Below are 19,732 nucleotides of genomic sequence, written 5' to 3' on the forward strand. Positions count from 1 at the left end.
TGCTGATGTTGGGCAACTGGGAAACAGCTTCTCATCTGGAATCGCGACAAGAAGGATATCAATCTGTCTTCAAGAGTACCACACTCCTGGTACAATATGGGTGGATAATGATAAATTAAGGACATTTACCACATACTCTACATCGGGTTCAGCCAGTTGCTTCATCATTGTCATGTGGGACCAATGATTTGGACGATTTCGCATTTCGGATGACATCTGCAACATCATGTGTTATTTAATATGCCTGTTAAAAAAAAAAACGAGCACCCCTTCGAATCTCCGTAGGGGTCTTGTATGGAATAGGAGAACACCGTAGGTGTCTTCTATAGAATATAAAGACCACCGTAGGGGTCTTCTATAGAATAGGAGACCACCACAGGGGTCTTCTATAAAATAGGAGACCACCATAGGGGTCTTCTATAGAATAGGAGAATACCGAAGGGGTCTTCTGTAGAATAGAAGACTACCGTAGGGGTCTTCTATAGAATAGAAGACCAGCGTAGGGGTCTTCTAGAATAGAAGACCACCGTAGGGGTCTTCTAAAGAATAGAAGACCACCGTAGGGGTCTTCTATTAAATAGGAGACCACCGTAGGGTCTTCTATAGAATAGGAGACCATCGTATGGGTCTTATATAGAATAGAAAGACCACCGTAGGCGTCTTCTATAGAATGGAAGACCCCCGTAGTGGTCTTCTACAGAATAGGAGACTACAGTAGGGGTCTTCTATAGAATAGGAGACTACCGTAGGGGTCTTCTATAGAATAGGAGACTACCGTAGGGGTCTACTATAGAATAGGATTCCACCGTAGGGGTCTTCTATAGAATAGGATACCACCGTAGAAATCTTCTATAAAATAGGCCACCGTAGGGATATTCTATAGAGTGGGAGAGCACCGTATGGGTATTCGATAGAATAAAAACCACCGTAGGGGAATTCGATAGAATAAAAGACCACCGTAGGGGTACACGATAGAATAGTAGACCCCGGTATGGGTTTTCTATAGAATAGAGGACCACCGTAGGGGTCTTCTATAGAATAGGAGACCACCGTAGGGGTCTTCTATAGAATAGAAGACGACCGTAGGGGTCTTCTATAGAATAGAAGACGACCGTAGGGGTCTTCTATAGAATAGAAGACGACCGTAGGGGACTTCTATAGAATAAAAGACCACCGTAGGGGTATTCTATAGAATAGGAGACCACCGTAGGGGTCTTCTATAGAATAGGAGACCACCGTAGGGGTATTCTATAGAATATGAGACCACCGTATGGGTCTTCTATAGAATAGGAGACCACCGTAGGGGTCTTCTAAAGAATAGGAGACCACCGTAGGGGTCTTCTATAGAATAAGAGACCACCGTAGGGTTTTCTATAGAATAGGAGACCACCGTAGGGGTCTTCTATAGAAAAGGAGACCACTGTAGGGGTCTTCTATAGAATAGGAGACCACCGTAGGGGTCTTCTATAGAATAGAAAACCACCGTAGGGGTCTTCTATAGAATAGAAAACCACCGTAGGGGTCTTCTATAGAATAGAAAACCACCGTAGGGGTCTTCTATAGAATAGAAAACCACCGTAGGGGTCTTCTATAGAATAGAAAACCACCGTAGGGGTCTTCTATAGAATAGGAGACCACCGTAGGGGTATTCTATAGAATATGAGACCACCGTATGGGTCTTCTATAGAATAGGAGACCACCGTAGGGGTCTTCTAAAGAATAGGAGACCACCGTAGGGGTATTCTATAGAATATGAGACCACCGTATGGGTCTTCTATAGAATAGGAGACCACCGTAGGGGTCTTCTAAAGAATAGGAGACCACCGTAGGGGTCTTCTATAGAATAAGAGACCACCGTAGGGGTCTTCTATAGAATAGAAGTCCACCGTAGGGGTCTTCTATAGAATAGGAGACCACCGTAGGGGTCTTCTATAGAATAGGAGACCACCGTAGGGGTCTTCTATAGAATAGGAGGAGACTATTGGGTGTCTCTCAACGACTAAGAATTTAGGGGGTCTTCTATAGAATAGAAGACCACCGTAGGGGTATTCTATAGAATATGAGACCACCGTATGGGTCTTCTATAGAATAGGAGACCACCGTAGGGGTCTTCTATAGAATAGAAGACCACCGTAGGGGTCTTCTATAGAATAGAAGACCACCGTAGGGGTATTCTATAGAATATGAGACCACCGTATGGGTCTTCTATAGAATAGGAGACCACCGTAGGGGTCTTCTAAAGAATAGGAGACCACCGTAGGGGTCTTCTATAGAATAAGAGACCACCGTAGGGGTCTTCTATAGAATAGAAGTCCACCGTAGGGGTCTTCTATAGAATAGGAGACCACCGTAGGGGTCTTCTATAGAATAGGAGACCACCGTAGGGGTCTTCTATAGAATAGGAGGAGACTATTGGGTGTCTCTCAACGACTAAGAATTTAGGGGGTCTTCTATAGAATAGAAGACCACCGTAGGGGTCTTCTATAGAATAGAAGACCACCGTAGGGGTCTTCTATAGAATAGAAGACCACCGTAGGGGTCTTCTATAGAATAGAAGACCACCGTAGGGGTCTTCTATAGAATAGAAGACCACCGTAGGGGTCTTCTATAGAATAGAAGACCACCGTAGGGGTCTTCTATAGAATAGAAGACCACCGTAGGGGTCTTCTATAGAATAGAAGACCACCGTAGGGGTCTTCTATAGAATAGAAGACCACCGTAGGGGTCTTCTATAGAATAGAAGACCACCGTAGGTGTCTTCTATAGAATAGAAGACCACCGTAGGGGTCTTCTATAGAATAGAAGACCACCGTAGGTGTCTTCTATAGAATAGAAGACCACCGTAGGGGTCTTCTATAGAATAGAAGACCACCGTAGGGGTCTTCTATAGAATAGAAGACCACCGTAGGGGTCTTCTATAGAATAGAAGACCACCGTAGGGGTCTTCTATAGAATAGAAGACCACCGTAGGGGTCTTCTATAGAATAGAAGACCACCGTAGGGGTCTTCTATAGAATAGAAGACCACCGTAGGGGTCTTCTATAGAATAGAAGACCACCGTAGGGGTCTTCTATAGAATAGAAGACCACCGTAGGGGTCTTCTATAGAATAGAAGACCACCGTAGGGGTCTTCTATAGAATAGAAGACCACCGTAGGGGTCTTCTATAGAATAGAAGACCACCGTAGGGGTCTTCTATAGAATAGAAGACCACCGTAGGGGTCTTCTATAGAATAGAAGACCACCGTAGGGGTCTTCTATAGAATAGAAGACCACCGTAGGGGTCTTCTATAGAATAGAAGACCACCGTAGGGGTCTTCTATAGAATAGAAGACCACCGTAGGGGTCTTCTATAGAATAGAAGACCACCGTAGGGGTCTTCTATAGAATAGAAGACCACCGTAGGGGTCTTCTATAGAATAGAAGACCACCGTAGGGGTCTTCTATAGAATAGAAGACCACCGTAGGGGTCTTCTATAGAATAGAAGACCACCGTAGGGGTCTTCTATAGAATAGAAGACCACCGTAGGGGTCTTCTATAGAATAGAAGACCACCGTAGGGGTCTTCTATAGAATAGAAGACCACCGTAGGGGTCTTCTATAGAATAGAAGACCACCGTAGGGGTCTTCTATAGAATAGAAGACCACCGTAGGGGTCTTCTATAGAATAGAAGACCACCGTAGGGGTCTTCTATAGAATAGAAGACCACCGTAGGGGTCTTCTATAGAATAGAAGACCACCGTAGGGGTCTTCTATAGAATAGAAGACCACCGTAGGGGTCTTCTATAGAATAGAAGACCACCGTAGGGGTCTTCTATAGAATAGAAGACCACCGTAGGGGTCTTCTATAGAATAGAAGACCACCGTAGGGGTCTTCTATAGAATAGAAGACCACCGTAGGGGTCTTCTATAGAATAGAAGACCACCGTAGGGGTCTTCTATAGAATAGAAGACCACCGTAGGGGTCTTCTATAGAATAGAAGACCACCGTAGGGGTCTTCTATAGAATAGAAGACCACCGTAGGGGTCTTCTATAGAATAGAAGACCACCGTAGGGGTCTTCTATAGAATAGAAGACCACCGTAGGGGTCTTCTATAGAATAGAAGACCACCGTAGGGGTCTTCTATAGAATAGAAGACCACCGTTGGGGTCTTCTATAGAATAGAAGACCACCGTAGGGGTCTTCTATAGAATAGAAGACCACCGTTGGGGTCTTCTATAGAATAGAAGACCACCATAGGGGTCTTCTATAGAATAGTAGACCACCGTTGGGGTCTTCTATAGAATAGTAGACCACCGTTGGGGTCATCTATAGAATAGAAGACCACCGTTGGGGTCTTCTATAGAATAGAAGACCACCGTTGGGGTCATCTATAGAATAGAAGACCACCATAGGGGTCTTCTATAGAATAGAAGACCACCGTAGGGGTCTTCTATAGAATAGAAGACCACCATAGGGGTCTTCTATAGAATAGAAGACCACCGTAGGGGTCTTCTATAGAATAGAAGACCACCATAGGGGTCTTCTATAGAATAGAAGACCACCGTAGGGGTCTTCTATAGAATAGAAGACCACCTTAGGGGTCTTCTATAGAATAGAAGACCACCATAGGGGTCTTCTATAGAATAGAAGACCACCGTTGGGGTCTTCTATAGAATAGTAGACCACCGTTGGGGTCTTCTATAGAATAGTAGACCACCGTTGGGGTCTTCTATAGAATAGAAGACCACCGTAGGGGTCTTCTATAGAATAGAAGACCACCGTAGGGGTCTTCTATAGAATAGAAGACCACCATAGGGGTCTTCTATAGAATAGAAGACCACCGTAGGGGTCTTCTATAGAATAGAAGACCACCATAGGGGTCTTCTATAGAATAGAAGACCACCGTAGGGGTCTTCTATAGAATAGAAGACCACCTTAGGGGTCTTCTATAGAATAGAAGACCACCATAGGGGTCTTCTATAGAATAGGTAGGGGTCTTCTATAGAATAGAAGACCACCGTAGGGGTCTTCTATAGAATAGAAGACCACCGTAGGGGTCTTCTATAGAATAGAAGACCACCATAGGGAGACCACCTTAGGGGTCTTCTATAGAATAGAAGACCACCATAGGGGTCTTCTATAGAATAGAAGACCACCGTTGGGGTCTTCTATAGAATAGTAGACCACCGTTGGGGTCTTCTATAGAATAGTAGACCACCGTTGGGGTCATCTATAGAATAGAAGACCACCGTTGGGGTCTTCTATAGAATAGAAGACCACCGTAGGGGTCTTCTATAGAATAGAAGACCACCGTTGGGGTCTTCTATAGAATAGAAGACCACCGTAGGGGTCTTCTATAGAATAGAAGACCACCGTAGGGGTCTTCTATAGAATAGAAGACCACCGTAGGGGTCTTCTATAGAATAGAAGACCACCGTAGGGGTCTTCTATAGAATAGAAGACCACCGTAGGGGTCTTCTATAGAATAGAAGACCACCGTAGGGGTCTTCTATAGAATAGAAGACCACCGTAGGGGTCTTCTATAGAATAGAAGACCACCGTAGGGGTCTTCTATAGAATAGAAGACCACCGTAGGGGTCTTCTATAGAATAGAAGACCACCGTAGGGGTCTTCTATAGAATAGAAGACCACCGTAGGGTCTTCTATAGAATAGAAGACCACCGTAGGGGTCTTCTATAGAATGGAAGACCACCGTAGGGGTCTGCTATAGAATAGGAGGAGACTATTGGGTGTCTCTCAACGACTAATAATTTAGATGGACTCTCTTTGGGATGTTCTGCATACTATCGCAGTAGTACAGGTAGAAGACTCAAACCATTGCGTTCTCAAAAATGTATAAATTTTATGCATTCATTACAAATGACCGATGTTGACAATGTATAGCCCGCCATTATTCTCTATCCCGCTCGGTACAAAAGAAAAGCAGGCAATACGGTATACACTGTCGCTTCCATGATGAAGCAATCTATGAGCATATAATTGTTGATGTGGCAACCCCTGTTCGGGATGCAGCATTAAGTAGCGCAGCCGTACTTTTGTGATTTACCGACGAGCAATCATCCTGATGAAAGGTCAAAAACAAGCAAGTGGTTTTGCTTTGAATTCTGAGTAACTAACAAACTAAGTAACTAACCTTCTATTACCATTTGACTGAGAAGGAACTAAGACCCGACCCAAACACCTTTCTCTCCCTTTCCCTTTTAAAACCATTTCTTAATATTGATTGCGTTTTATTACCCTTTCCCCTCTAATTTCAGAACAATTGCAAATCTACTACAATGTGATGTTATGATGCATCTGATGAAAACAATTTTGGATAGAGCCCTAGATTTGAAGAGGAAATCGTTCCAAGAAAATCATCTGCAAAAGGTTGGTAAATTATTCTTTCTATACAAAACATGGCTAAAGTTCTCTTCCCTTAATCTTCCTTACAGATACTTTTCCTCATTGGATATGGTTTGCAGGAAGAAGAATCCGACAATTATCCCTTCCTGCAATTCTATCAATGGGCACAAAAATACAAACTTTTACCTAAGTTAGAAGAATTATCACGCAGCAGCAGGGTAAGTTACATTGTTTTGTTACACCTTATCTTCATTCGAGCGATTTAATTGAAATGCATTATCTCCGCTTTGTTTTGCCTTTTTAAACAATGTTGAATGACCCTGCACTAGGTTGAAGCTCATCGTGATTTCATTTTATGGACCATCAAGAAATTCAAAGATTTACAAGCCAAACAACCAGTAACCGAAGGTTTGGAACGTATGCAAAGTGATGATCTTGAAACAAATGCATCATCGAGCAATGATAATGCCACGGGTGGTGAAGATGATGCTACTGCCCTGTTAACGTCAGCCGAACAGGAAAAACGTGAAAAAGAAGAACGTGCCCGTTTGGCTGCCGAAAGACGTGCCAAAATTTTGGCACAAATGCAATCGGCACAAAATAAATTTATGACTTCGAATGCGGAAATGTTTGCCAGTGCCAATGATGTGGCCAGTGATACAAATGCTAGCTCAGCCATGGAATGGCAAGATGATAATTGTCTTGAGGGAGCAGTGGCCTATAATTCCACAGCATGTTTGGGTGTAGAGAGGCGTCTTCAGCAACCCGATGAAGAGAAATACAATTGTATTCTCTGCTTTGAGGAGGCCACGGTTAGCAAAGAAGGTCCAACATTGGTTTACTCGGCTTTTGTACAAAAATCCAAAGTCCTCAAGCCTGAATCAAATTATCCCTACTCCATACACACCAGCAGCTGTGGTCATGTAATGCATGTCAACTGTTGGCAGGAATATTACAACAATGAAGAGTCAAAGGAAATACGACGACCCAGACGTCATCCATTACAAATATTTCCCTCATCACCTAGCACCGAATTCCAATGTCCCTATTGTCGTTGTCTCAGCAATACTGTGCTGCCATTGACACCACCTTTATCCAAATACTCCATACCAAATGTGTTTCATCCCGGCGATGAAATGTTCCCCATAGATTTGTGGATTGAAGGCATACGAGTGTTTGGTGAAAAACTTAATAATCTCATATTGGCAGAAGATCCCGACCTGTGGAGTTTCCATTTACCCGAATGGTTACCCACCCTAAAAGAAGCTCACATACCAATAGATCCCAAACAATTTGACAAAATGGCCCAACCAACACCACGTGGTGAATTACCATCGAGTTGGATTAATTTCGTACAACATTACATTAAATCTCTCAAACGTAACGAAGATGAAGGCCTCCTCAATATGTGGCATTCGTGCGTCTACACAGTACAATCGCTGGAAGTGTATCTACGCTCCGTTGGCAAACCATTAAAGGATGAAATGTCCATACGCCATCAGAGTTGTTTGAGTGGCCTAATACGGGCTTGTTGTCTGTATAGTGGTAATCTGACGCAATCCGATATTAAGAACTTGATCAAACCTGTGGCGGAGCTGTTAAATGTTGTATTCAAACATAACGGCGATTCAGTGTTGGAATGGAATTGTTTCAGTAAAATGGTGTCGACAATTATGATGGTACCCAATCTGCTGTTTGCCCGAAATCGTAAGTACCCCCATTATTATTATTATTTTATTATTATTATTTGTATTTACATTGTCATGTTATATTTTCACATACACATGTTTGGCGATTCAAAATATAGAACGGGTGGAATAGATAAGAAAGGAATGGTATTATTCCGTTTGTTTTTAGTAGAAACGTGAGAAAAGAATTTTCGGCAACACAGTCAATGATGGTTATTCTAACATGTGGAATTTTAAAATTCAATCTGTTGGAATCTCTGTCATAGATATTTCTCTATATGGGAAATGTTTCAACTACAGATGAGACCTTTTCCTAACGGAATCCATCCCAGCTGTATGATGAAACTGGCACCTTTGTAAAATTTCCATAGCTTTCCGTATAGAAAATATCAATGTTAGTAATAAATACATGGAGTTCAATACGAAGGTAACTTCTGGATACTCTTGGTACTGAGTCTGATAATTTTGTTTCAATCTAACACGAACATATGTGTCCTGGGTGATAGTTTTGTTGTTGTATAATGCACCTTGTTGTTGTAACAGTATTACTGTTGTGCTAGGAAGAACCTTTTTGAAAGTTTTGAATAAAGGAATTGAAGTGAATATAGATAGGCATCTACTAATATACAACCATTTTACCAGTGACTTAGCTTCTTTGATCGTCTGACATTCCGTTGGTTTCACAGGTTCTTTGTGGTAGAAGATTTTTCAATGGAAAAGACCCCTCTAGATTATCTAAATACATATATCGGTGAAATCTTTCATCACCAATTACAATGATGAACTCCATAAGCAAAAGTTATAGGCTAAGTCCTTAGAAAGGACACGATGAAGGACACTTTTACAAAGTTTGATCATTCACGCAGATGGTTCTAAAATGGAGGAGGGCACTGGGCTGGTCTATGTTGTGAGGAATTTATAGTGTATCGCATTCCATTGCTTTTTTAAAGCCCTGGCCGGGGGTTGTTTTTGTAACAGGTCAGGTCTTAATTTTTCCCAAAACTAAGCGTAAACAATCTTATGTTTGGTGTGTAATGTTATGGGGATGGACATGGATGTGGGGAGCATCTCTCTGTTATTTTTATTTTGCTTACCTTAACGTACACGCCAGGATATGGTACGATACAACCTTTTAGAAACGGTCAGTTTTATTTGTTCTCTTGTGTTCGACTTTTCCTAACGATTGGGAAGGGCTCTTCCATGAAAATATACTTAGAAAATGGAAAATAAAAGGAAGATATATATTAGCTGTAGGCATGGATATAAGGCAGCCGGAAAAACTGCGCCACATCAAATGTTTATGACCACAAATCTATGGTTAGATAGATCTTCCATCAGATGAGTAAACTGTCTAGTGAGCAACACATTATGTTTTTACGTCGCTACCAAGTTTCCCTGGTGGTTTGGAGACTTTATTACTGGCTTTCACTTTCTGGTATATATAGTTGGTATGTGACAAGAAGTTGAGGAGATTATCGAAGTCACTCCTTAGTAGTTTTGGATTATTGACTGTGGGTATACGCCTTTCTCTGATGATGAATATATCGATGCCATTTGGGCATATTGGGGATTGTTTAGATTTGGAGATAGCTGTCTTAACTGTCTTAAATACTTGACATAATTTGGAAGGGTGAATTTCATGACGTCGGAAATCAGCATTGAATGATTAACCATATCGAACGCCTTGGACAGGTCAGGAGTTGTCACAATATAGTATGTTCTGGTAACCGCAGCTGATTTAGGTCATTAATCTTGATCGTTATGTTCTGCAAAACTCTTATTGTGATATGCGCCTAGCTTTTCGGACTTCACAATCCAAATAATCCCGGTCAGCTTCCAGATATCGGGAATCACCAGCTGTGCAATTGGCAAGTTTAGAAATCCGGTCAGCTAACCCAAGCCTGTTACCCCGAGCTTAATCAACATTAGCATTGATATGCCATTTGGGCATCTTGGGAATTTGAAGATAGCTGTCTGAACTGCATTGAACGTGAAGGAGACTTATGGCAGACCTCTTTCAAATTCTTGCATCTCCGAATTACGCTCACTTCCTAAGATGGGATGTTGCACTGGTTAGGTTTAGGTTTAGCTGCTGTGATGGCAGCTACTCCACTCGGTGGCCTTAAGTGATCGTCCTGAATATTGGAAATTAAATGAGTAGTAAAGATGATTGATGTGGTGATGAAATTTTGTGGGATCAAGGTTATTGATTTGCAGATGTAGGTGATGGTATGATGATATTATCATTGGTAGTTATGATGTTGATGAAGATGTTTCGATGGATGAAGGTTTAAGATGGATGGTATATTATTGCTTATACAGATGGTTGTAGATGTTGTGGTGATATGATGGTTATGTTGTCAGATGGATTTGGTGGTGGTTGTAGATGAGATGTGATTTAGGTGTGTAGGTGGTGGTGTTAGTAGATGAGATGTGGATATTACGGTAACCGCTATGGTGATGTTAGGTAGCAGCTGTGGTGATGATGTGATGGAGGTGTTGACAGATGGTTGCGTATATGGTGATGGATGTAGATGTGTAGATGATGATGATTGTAGATGTGATTATAGGTGTGGTTACCGATATGGTTATAGGTGTGATTATAGATGTGATGATGTTGTGAAAGAGGTGTTGTCGCAATGAATATTGATGGATGATGGATTGCATTACAGTTGTCGCTAAGGAGGTGGAGGTGGTAGGTTGTAATTGTATAGGAGAAAGTGAAGGGAATGGAAAGTGGTGAAATAGGAGAGAGGTAGAAAAAAATAATAAATATAGAAGTTACATGAAATGGAAGTAGTTAGATGATAGATTGATTGAAGAAAATCTTTTCTAGACTAAACATTATATTGACCCGCCCCATAACCACTTAAGGCATCTACATTATGCTAACAGTGCTGTAGGGTCAATAGAGGAAAAGTTAGAGACGGATACGCAGTGGCCGGTTATGACCCCTATAGCGATCTTGATTTCTGACGTGCGAAGTGAGAGAAGGGACGCAGTTGTACTCCCTAGATTACCGGCCAGATTGACTTCGATGCCTTGCAGCCAAATTCTTGTGGTTTTCTCTGCGTAGATCTTACTGAGTTTGCTGAGGAAGAAGCAAAGCAGTGGCTTAACATACCCAGCAAAAAAAAAATGGAAGTGGTGCAAGTTGGAGTGAGGATTTCATTACATGCATGGATGCGCTTCCAGTGGACTAATGAAAAAGGCAATCCTTTTCCTCACATTTGGATTACATCCAACAAGCACTTTTATGTATAAACGATAAAAAATTCAATTTTCATTCAACAAATGAAATTAAAGTAATACGGCGTTTATATTATAGTTTTTTGCAGGGTTAACCTTCTTTATGAGGATTTGTTTGAAGTATATACAATGGAAATGACATTTGAAACCCAGACCCACTGGGTTAACCTTGTTATATATAAACGGCCTATAAGAATAAAACTAAAATGTCTTATTAATGGCCTGTTCTCGTACTTTACAAAGTGGTAAAAGTCGTAAACGATTTTCATACAAATTTTGTGTACGGGAACGCAAAACTCGTAAAAGTGGTAAAAATTATAAAAATGGAGTGCTTCCTAGCTGCGTGCTGCGGAAGCAAAATGGAGTGCTTCCTAACTGCGTGCTGCGGAAGCAAAATGGAGTGCTTCCTTTCTGCGCGCTCCCTTGTAAAATTCACTGAGAAATTCATAGAAAAAGAAGCACTTCGTGACACTTGCACCAGTGATTTAACTGCTTCCGTGGATGCAAACTTTTTGCTGGGATAGTCCTCCATCCTAAGGTCCGAGGACTGGGAGCCTCGGCTTGCTAATTCATCAACTATCTCGTTTCCTTCAACAAACTTATTTTCAAATTCTTGCGTCTCCGGATAACGCTCACTTCTGAAGATGGGATGTTGCACTGGTTATGGTGTCCCAAACATTTGGAAGGCATGGGATCTAGAACAACGGCCATATAAATCTCGACTTTCAGCTGCTCAATGCGCTCATCAGCTGGGGTTTCGGCACTAAGTTGGCCGCTATGGTAGTTGAGTATTCTTCGGTTCCATAACGGTTAAAGCCAATGCTAAGCCAATCTACTCTCGGTGCGTCTTTGGTATGTCCTTTGCCTGTATCTTCACAGGTATGAGATCTTTCCTACTTTCCTACCGAATTTTTCGATAGCTAGCAGAAGATCAAGAGAGAGGCTTGGTCGTCCTCTTCACGGCACTATAAGCTAGCCAGAAAAAAACCCACTGATGAAAACGCAGATCCACCTTCTGAAGCTTATGTTGAGGTTGTTATGTCATATAGAGCTTTTAAAGTAAGTTTAACCTCTCCATGTGTCTATCGAGTTCCTGATTGCTCTTGTGCACGTGAGATTTAACTCGAACTTGCTGAGTACCTGGAAGTTGATTATGTTTGTGAGGAATATCCTTGATGACAAACTTCCAAAGGAAGTGATTCCGCTTACAGAAGCACTTCTATGTTCAGCCTTCCGATTTATAATAATGTTGGTTTGTAATTTGATCCAGTAAAAGTGAATCAGTAAATCCGTAAACTTGGGTCATTTTGAGGCTCGTATGCTGTAATATGATCATCGCTATGAAAATTCCACACGATCCGAGTAGTCTTAAACTGGGTTTAAGAGGGAAAGTGTCGAACTTTTGTGTAGGTACCCCAAAGGAATGGGTCGACATAGTCCATCTTATGACTTGGGAATTATTCCTTTATATAATGATCATAGTCGACAGTTACTTTAAAGGTTTTTCGTATGATTTTTTACGATATTTCTCCGGAAGAATAGACTTACACGCGAAAATAATTATCTATAATCAGGGCCACAAGGGCTAACTTCGGTGTAAATTTCTAAACAATTCTCGAACAGCGCTTAAACTATAAATAAACGAAATGTTTAGAACTTTGAAAGGGAGGTATGCCCTAAGGCGATTCGAATACAAGGTAAACTTTATTTTAAGATATTGTCCTACCTAAGAAAATTAGGATACAGGTAGTACATGCATTGATAATGCCGCATTTTTTGTATTGTATTGAGGTTGTTGGTGGAAGTTGTGGCCATGTTTTGCGTAAGCTTAAGCTATTGTTTAATAGGGTCATGCGCTATGTTTTTGTGCTTAAACGTCGTGATCATATTTCTTCGTATGTAGAAGAATTTCTTGGTAGTTCGTTTGATGCTTTTCTGAATATTAGGTGCATGTTGTTTTTCTTTAAGGTGATACAAATCCAAGCCCCTTCCTCTGTTTTAGAGTTATTTGTTTTTAGTAGATCGGAGAGGAATAAACAAATTCATGTGCCGCTTTTGACCCCTTTGTTGGAAAAATCCTTTTTGGTACGGGTTGCCCGTGTGTTCAATGGTTTACCGCAAGATCTTAAGACATTCAGTGGCTCCTTATTCTGTTATAAAAGGAAGTTATTTGAATATTTCAATCGGAGTGATTTTGAAGATTAATAATTTTTCGACTAGTACAAATTTTTGTTATGATTGTTTATGTTCCTTATTTTTAATATTGCTTAGCTGATTTACTAAACAGATCTTCATATTTTCTTTAATTACATCCTATTAATGAATTATAATGAATTTTAAATTTAATGTATTGTTAGTTTTAAGCTTTTGGAGTAGTGTATGTTTTGTAGCTTTTGGAACCGCTCTTGGCCCTATGGGCTAGGTTCCCATTTATGAAAATAAATTGAAATTGAATACCAACTCGTTCGAAAAATATGTATTTGATTCATTTATGTTTTCAATCAAATTAAATTTTATACCACAACAGGAGTTTAGTTGTAATTCGAACGAATTTGAATCGTCTTAGAGAAACAGACCATTAATGCACGTTTTGAAGAAATAATATTTATATTACATTCTTCAAAGTTTCGGCCAAACATTCAAAATTCGTCATTATGATCAGCAGTCATTTTAGTTGGTGTCGGCAGCTTTTGAGCCAACAGGAAGTATGAACTTGCCCATGAAAGAAAAACTACTTCATTATGGAATTGCCTCTCCAAAAACAGGACCACAAGGGCTACATTCAATACAAAAATCCTTGAACAGGCCTTAAACTGAGCTCAAGATAAATGTTACAGGGTTGTTGGGGGAAAATACCCGAAGGAGTTGTTCGATATAGTCCATCTTCGAACGGGATTTAAGGTTTAGAAATATATTAATATGTGACAAGGCTGGGCCAATATCAGTCACTCCTTAAAATAGTTATCGTGCCTACCAGCAATTTAAGTCAACGTAAGATTTTTTAAGGGGTGCCACCGTGGTGCAATGGTATGCACACATTAGGTCGTGGGTTCGATGCCCCGGCCTGGCAACATCGAAACACTTTTCAACGGTGGCAAAATACCCCTCAGTAATGTTGGCAACATTTCCTGAGTATTTCAGCCATGTAAAACTTCTCTACAAAAGTGATGTCTTAGACACGCCGTTCGGACTCAGCGATAAACTGTAGGTCCCATATCATTGAGCTTCATCAGGGTGCACTCATTGATATGAGAGAAGTCTCCCTTGTCCCTTATGGGATGTTTGTGGAACAATTATATACGATTTTTTAAGAGCTAGCAGGTCGTTATGTCATGAGCAATGGCCATGTCCACGAGTCTCAATTCGATTATGCATTTCTAAACATTTCTTTTAAGTTGGAAGCTCAATTGCCATATCCCAGGTGTAGTCTTGAAAGAATTCTATATTATTGTCATATAAAATTATAGCAACATTCCCGTATTCTAAAATCGAATTGACAGTGAATTGGTGCATCGAGTTCTAATTGGTTGCTACAGCTTCTGGAAGATACTTGTCAGTATAGGCCTATATAATCCATATAGTGGTATCACCGCAGATTTTCGATATTTTGAATATTCTAATCTAAATTTCCATAGAAACGATTGTAATTCGGATTTTGAGGTTCCTATTGTGTCGAGGAAATCTGTAGTCATTGTACGAGTAGGTACATTGGATGGATGTATTCAAATTTTGGCCCACCAGTAGTGCGATTCTCTAACTCATTTTTTGACTCATTTACCGACAAAAGTCGGTAAAATTAAAATGCTTATAATTTCGGTAATTAACGATATTATTAGGTAAGTTAGCGACCAATAAAAAGTAAATCGTAAATTTCTACCAATAGCAACAGTGTTGTCAACTTTTATTTGAGCTTTTCATTCACAATTTTGCGTTTTAATGTTAGCGATTTTTATCGGTAACTCAACTATGAGTTAGAGAATGGCACTACTGAACTCAGCTGCAAATACACACGAACAGTTTTGACAGTCAGTTTTGCTCAAATAATGGGTTGCTTGCCAGTGTGGCCGTTCATTTTTGTAAGTCATCAGGCTTAGGGACTTTCTAAACAATATCGACAGAAAGAAATCGAAAATAATAAGTCAATGTTGTCCTGTAACTTTCATAAATTTTCAACAAGTTTTTTCTAGCTCATGAATCGTTTAAATCTAGAATAAGTTGTAGCTTCTAAGGTTAAAACCACAAAAATAAATATTAAAACACACTTATATAAATTTTTCTTTCCATTTATTTTTTTATTTCATTTCCACAGGAGATACTTCTGTTATAGCCAGTGGCAGTTTAATGGACTTCTATACGCTGCAGGTCTTTTTACTTGCTAATGTGGTAAAATCGCTAATATTATTTGAACAACCTGCTGAAGGTCTTATGGACATTGAAGAGGAAGACTATGTGGCCATCAGTGATAAACAATTGGAAAATATTTCCACATTCTTTAATAAATATAATATACAGGCCAGACAAAAGGCAGCGGCACAACAACAAAAGAAGTCAAACAATGGTAGTAATAATGTGGAAAGCAAACAGCAGCAGCAACAGCAACAACAACAACAGAAAAAACAGTCAATGGACGATAATAATACTGCTGCTGATGACGATGACGGGGAAGAACGCATGATGACAGATGTCACTCAACAGCTGGAACAACAACAGCAACAGCAGGAAGAGGAAGTCTCTGAACAAACACAGCAGAATTTGTTAAGTCCCCAGTTGGTAACAGCTCTGCTGGATCACATCAAAATGGAAATGCGTGAATTCTTGAGATGTTCCTGCCTATTTTTCCACTTTGTTACCGATGTCGAATTCCCCGACTATTTGGCCACCAGTGAAAGTGATACCTTTGAAAACATGTGTAAATATTTGGGTCTGAATAGCCAATTGGAATCGTACTTTGACATGTCAACACCCTATGCCACAATTCTGGAAATGTTTGCCTCGCATCACGATATTACCAATTTGGAAGTGGCCACAACAAAAATAAAGAAAACCGGTGATCCATTGGTTATTGTACCATGTATTAGACCCGTTCCACCATTGGTTAGCTTACCCGAAGATTATAGTGATCTAATCAACAGTGTGTCAGACTTTAGTTGTCCCAACAATGAACGCGAAGAAATGAAAACACCCACAATGTGTCTGGTGTGTGGGGAGATATTGTGTGCCCAATCATATTGTTGTCAACCGGAGCTGGATAGTCGCAATGTTGGAGCATGTACCTATCATGCGTATTTCTGTGGCGCTGAAATTGCACCATTCCTGCGTATACGTGATTGCCAGATTGTCTATTTGGGCAAGAATAAGGGATGTTTTGTTCAACCACCCTATTTGGATGAATATGGGGAAACAGATCAAGGTCTGAGACGGGGTAATCCATTGCGTTTGTGTCCGGCACGTTATAGTAAAATACATCTAACCTGGCTGGGTCATGGTTTGCATGAAGAAATTGCCCGTCTCAATGATCACTCGTCGGCCATTACCACTCAGTGGCATCACATGTAGTTGAAGGAAGCAGCGGCGGTTAGTTATGTCGACGACAAGAGAACGAAGAATGGTAGAATTTCTTAATTTTGAAGAAAATATTAATTTAATATAGAAGATAAAAAAACAAAAACAACAACCAACAAAACACAACAGCAGTTAATGTGATTTAAATTAAAGCAAAAAAAGAAAGTGAAAAACTAGAAAAACAGCAAAAACAAAATTTTGAAATGAAAACAAAAAACAATGCAAGCAAAATTAAAAACTAAATGACTAATATTATTAAAAAATTATGTTATTTTAAATAACGAAAATAATGAGATTGAGATTGTAACTTTTGAAACAAAAACAAAACAAAAATATCCCTCCTCTTTATCTAAAATATCAAATAAATAGAGAAAAACGGAAAAGCAAAACAACAACAACAGATATTAATCTGTATTAGATTTCACACAACAACAATACGCTAAAATTAGAAAATAAGTGTTTTTTTTTCGAAGCATAAATCTGTGCTATACAGGACTATATGACGAGGAACATTATTAAGGCTCTTAATAGTGATTAGTTAATCAAGGTATCAAAGTTGCAAAAAGTGAGGTTATGACGTAAAAAAAGAAAAATATTTTGTGAGGAACAAAGCCACTATATAGGCAATTTTGAGTCGATTTCTAAAGCTTATTTTACATCGAAAGTATATGTTTTAACCTCGAAAAAGGAAGATCAGTTTTAGGAAATAATACATTTTTTGCCCTAAACTCACTTTTTGTTCATTTTATTGCCTTGACTATTATTCACGGCCTCGACCAAGACACCTAAAATGATTGCAACTTTACTCGCAACGTGTTTATAGCCAGCTATTTATTCCCAAAACATGTTTTTGGCAAATGAAAAACTTTTATTTACTAAATTAGTTTTTTTTTCAACAACTCAATTTAAAAAGCTTTACAATTCTCCAAACAAAAAAGTTCAGTCTTGTAGACTGAGATCGTACAAGCAAAAACATACTTGCATAGCTTAAAAATATATTTCTTGTTTTCTATAGATTTATTAAGAACTTGTTTGCTTCTTTCATTGAAATCACACACACACTCTCACTCATTCAACTCTCATCCACTAGACGTGTTCATCCCTCCTTCCACATACTCCTCTAAACATCAAATACATTGTATGTAAACAAAATAATGTCAGACGTGATCATTTCATATCCTTTATATTTTATGAATCGCAGCTTAGTTGTTATACTTTTATATATTTCTCCTCCTCTACCCCCGTTATTCTTTAACAAAATCTTGTGTTTTTGTTTAACATCGAAATTCGCAACAAACATCACCTTTTCCAAGCTCTCTCGCTCCCCTATTACAATTTGTTTTGTTACGCCCTTTGTTACTACTTTTGACGCCCCTTCACTTTCCTACCCCAATACTCTTTTTGTTTGTTAAAAAGGCGCTCCTCCTCTTTTTTTCGTTTTGCTTAAAACAAAAACAAAAAACTAAAAATAATACAACACTACTTAGAATTTTAATTTATTTGAATTACTCTATTTCTGTAATATGTACTACATAATAAATATTATTAATTTTTATTTTATTTTGTTTATATTTAATAAATAATAATTGTAATTTACGAAAAAAAAAGAAATCTAAACAACCAACCAACAACAACAAAATCATTATTGTCATAAACAAAAAAAAAAAACTTAAATAAAAATGTTTGTTTAATAAAAATTTAAATATAAAATAAATGAGAAAACTTCTTTCGAATGTCTTCATGCCTCACAGTGAGTATTTATTTAGATTAAGCTTGCACAAATATTGTTGAAGAAATCCACGTTTATAGGCCTGATGTTCCTTTACAAAATATTCTTTAAAAAATCCATGTTTATAGGCCTGATATTCCCTCAAAAATATTGTTTAAAAAATCTACGTTTGTGGTTGTGATATTCCCTCGTAAATATTCTTTAAAATATCTAGGTTTGTGGTTGTGGTATTCCCTCAAAAATATTCTTTAATAAATCCACGTTTGTGGTTGTGATATTCCCTCAAAAATATTTTTTAACAAATCCACGTTTGTGGTTGTGATATTCCCTCGTAAATATTCTTTAAAAAATCTACGTTTGTGGTTGTGATATTCCCTCAAAAATATTTTTTAACAAATCCACGTTTGTGGTTGTGATATTCCCTCGTAAATATTCTTTAAAAAATCCAGGTTTGTGGTTGTGGTATTCCCTCAAAAATATTCTTTAACAAATCCACGTTTGTGGTTGTGATATTCCCTCGTAAATATTCTTTAAAAAATCCAGGTTTGTGGTTGTGGCATTCCCTCAAAAATATTCTTTAAAAATCCAAGTTTATAGGCCTGATATTCCCTCAAAAATATTGTTTAAAAAATCCAAGTTTATAGGCCTGATATCCCTCAAAAATATTGTTTAAAAAATCCAAGTTTATAGGCCTGATATTCCCTCAAAAATATTCTTCAAAAAATCCACGTTTGTGGTTGTGATATTCCTTAAAAAATATTATTTAAAAAATCAACGTTTGTGGTTGTGATATTCCCTCAAAAATATTCTTTAAAAAATCCATGTTTGTGGTTGTGATATTCCCTCAAAAATATTCTTTAAAAAATCCACGTTTGTGGTTGTGATATTCCCTCAAAAATATTCTTTAAAAAATCCACGTTTATTCCCTCAAAAATATTCTTTAAAAAATCCACGTTTATTCCCTCAAAAATATTGTTTAAAAAATCCACGTTTATTCCCTCAAAAATATTGTTTAAAAAATCCACGTTTATTCTCTCAAAAATATTGTTTAAAAAATCCACGTTTATTCTCTCAAAAATATTGTTTATAAAATCCACGTTTGTGGTTGTGATATTCCCTCAAAAATATTCTTTTAAAAATCCACGTTTGTGGTT

At 38.8% G+C, this 19,732-nt stretch overlaps 1 protein-coding gene across 6 annotated transcripts in view; it reads left to right on the plus strand.

Moving 5' to 3' along the window:
- The window catches only part of Ubr1 (Ubr1 ubiquitin ligase), a 94,455-nt gene extending 77,368 nt beyond the window's left edge, over positions 1–17,087 (plus strand). For all 6 annotated transcript variants that reach the window (XM_073974701.1, XM_073974702.1, XM_073974706.1 and 3 more), the window contains 4 exons: positions 6,263–6,374; positions 6,440–6,568; positions 6,680–8,057; positions 15,597–17,087. In XM_073974701.1, coding sequence (XP_073830802.1) covers positions 6,263–6,374; positions 6,440–6,568; positions 6,680–8,057; positions 15,597–16,843 — 2,866 coding nt within the window. In that variant the 3' untranslated portion in view covers positions 16,844–17,087. The remainder of the gene's footprint in view (positions 1–6,262; positions 6,375–6,439; positions 6,569–6,679; positions 8,058–15,596) is intronic.
- Positions 17,088–19,732: the final 2,645 nt, after the last annotated feature.

This window comes from Musca autumnalis, unplaced genomic scaffold, assembly GCF_047663935.1.
Source record: "Musca autumnalis isolate F117 unplaced genomic scaffold, ASM4766393v1 scaffold_3, whole genome shotgun sequence".
NCBI lineage: Eukaryota > Metazoa > Arthropoda > Insecta > Diptera > Muscidae > Musca > Musca autumnalis.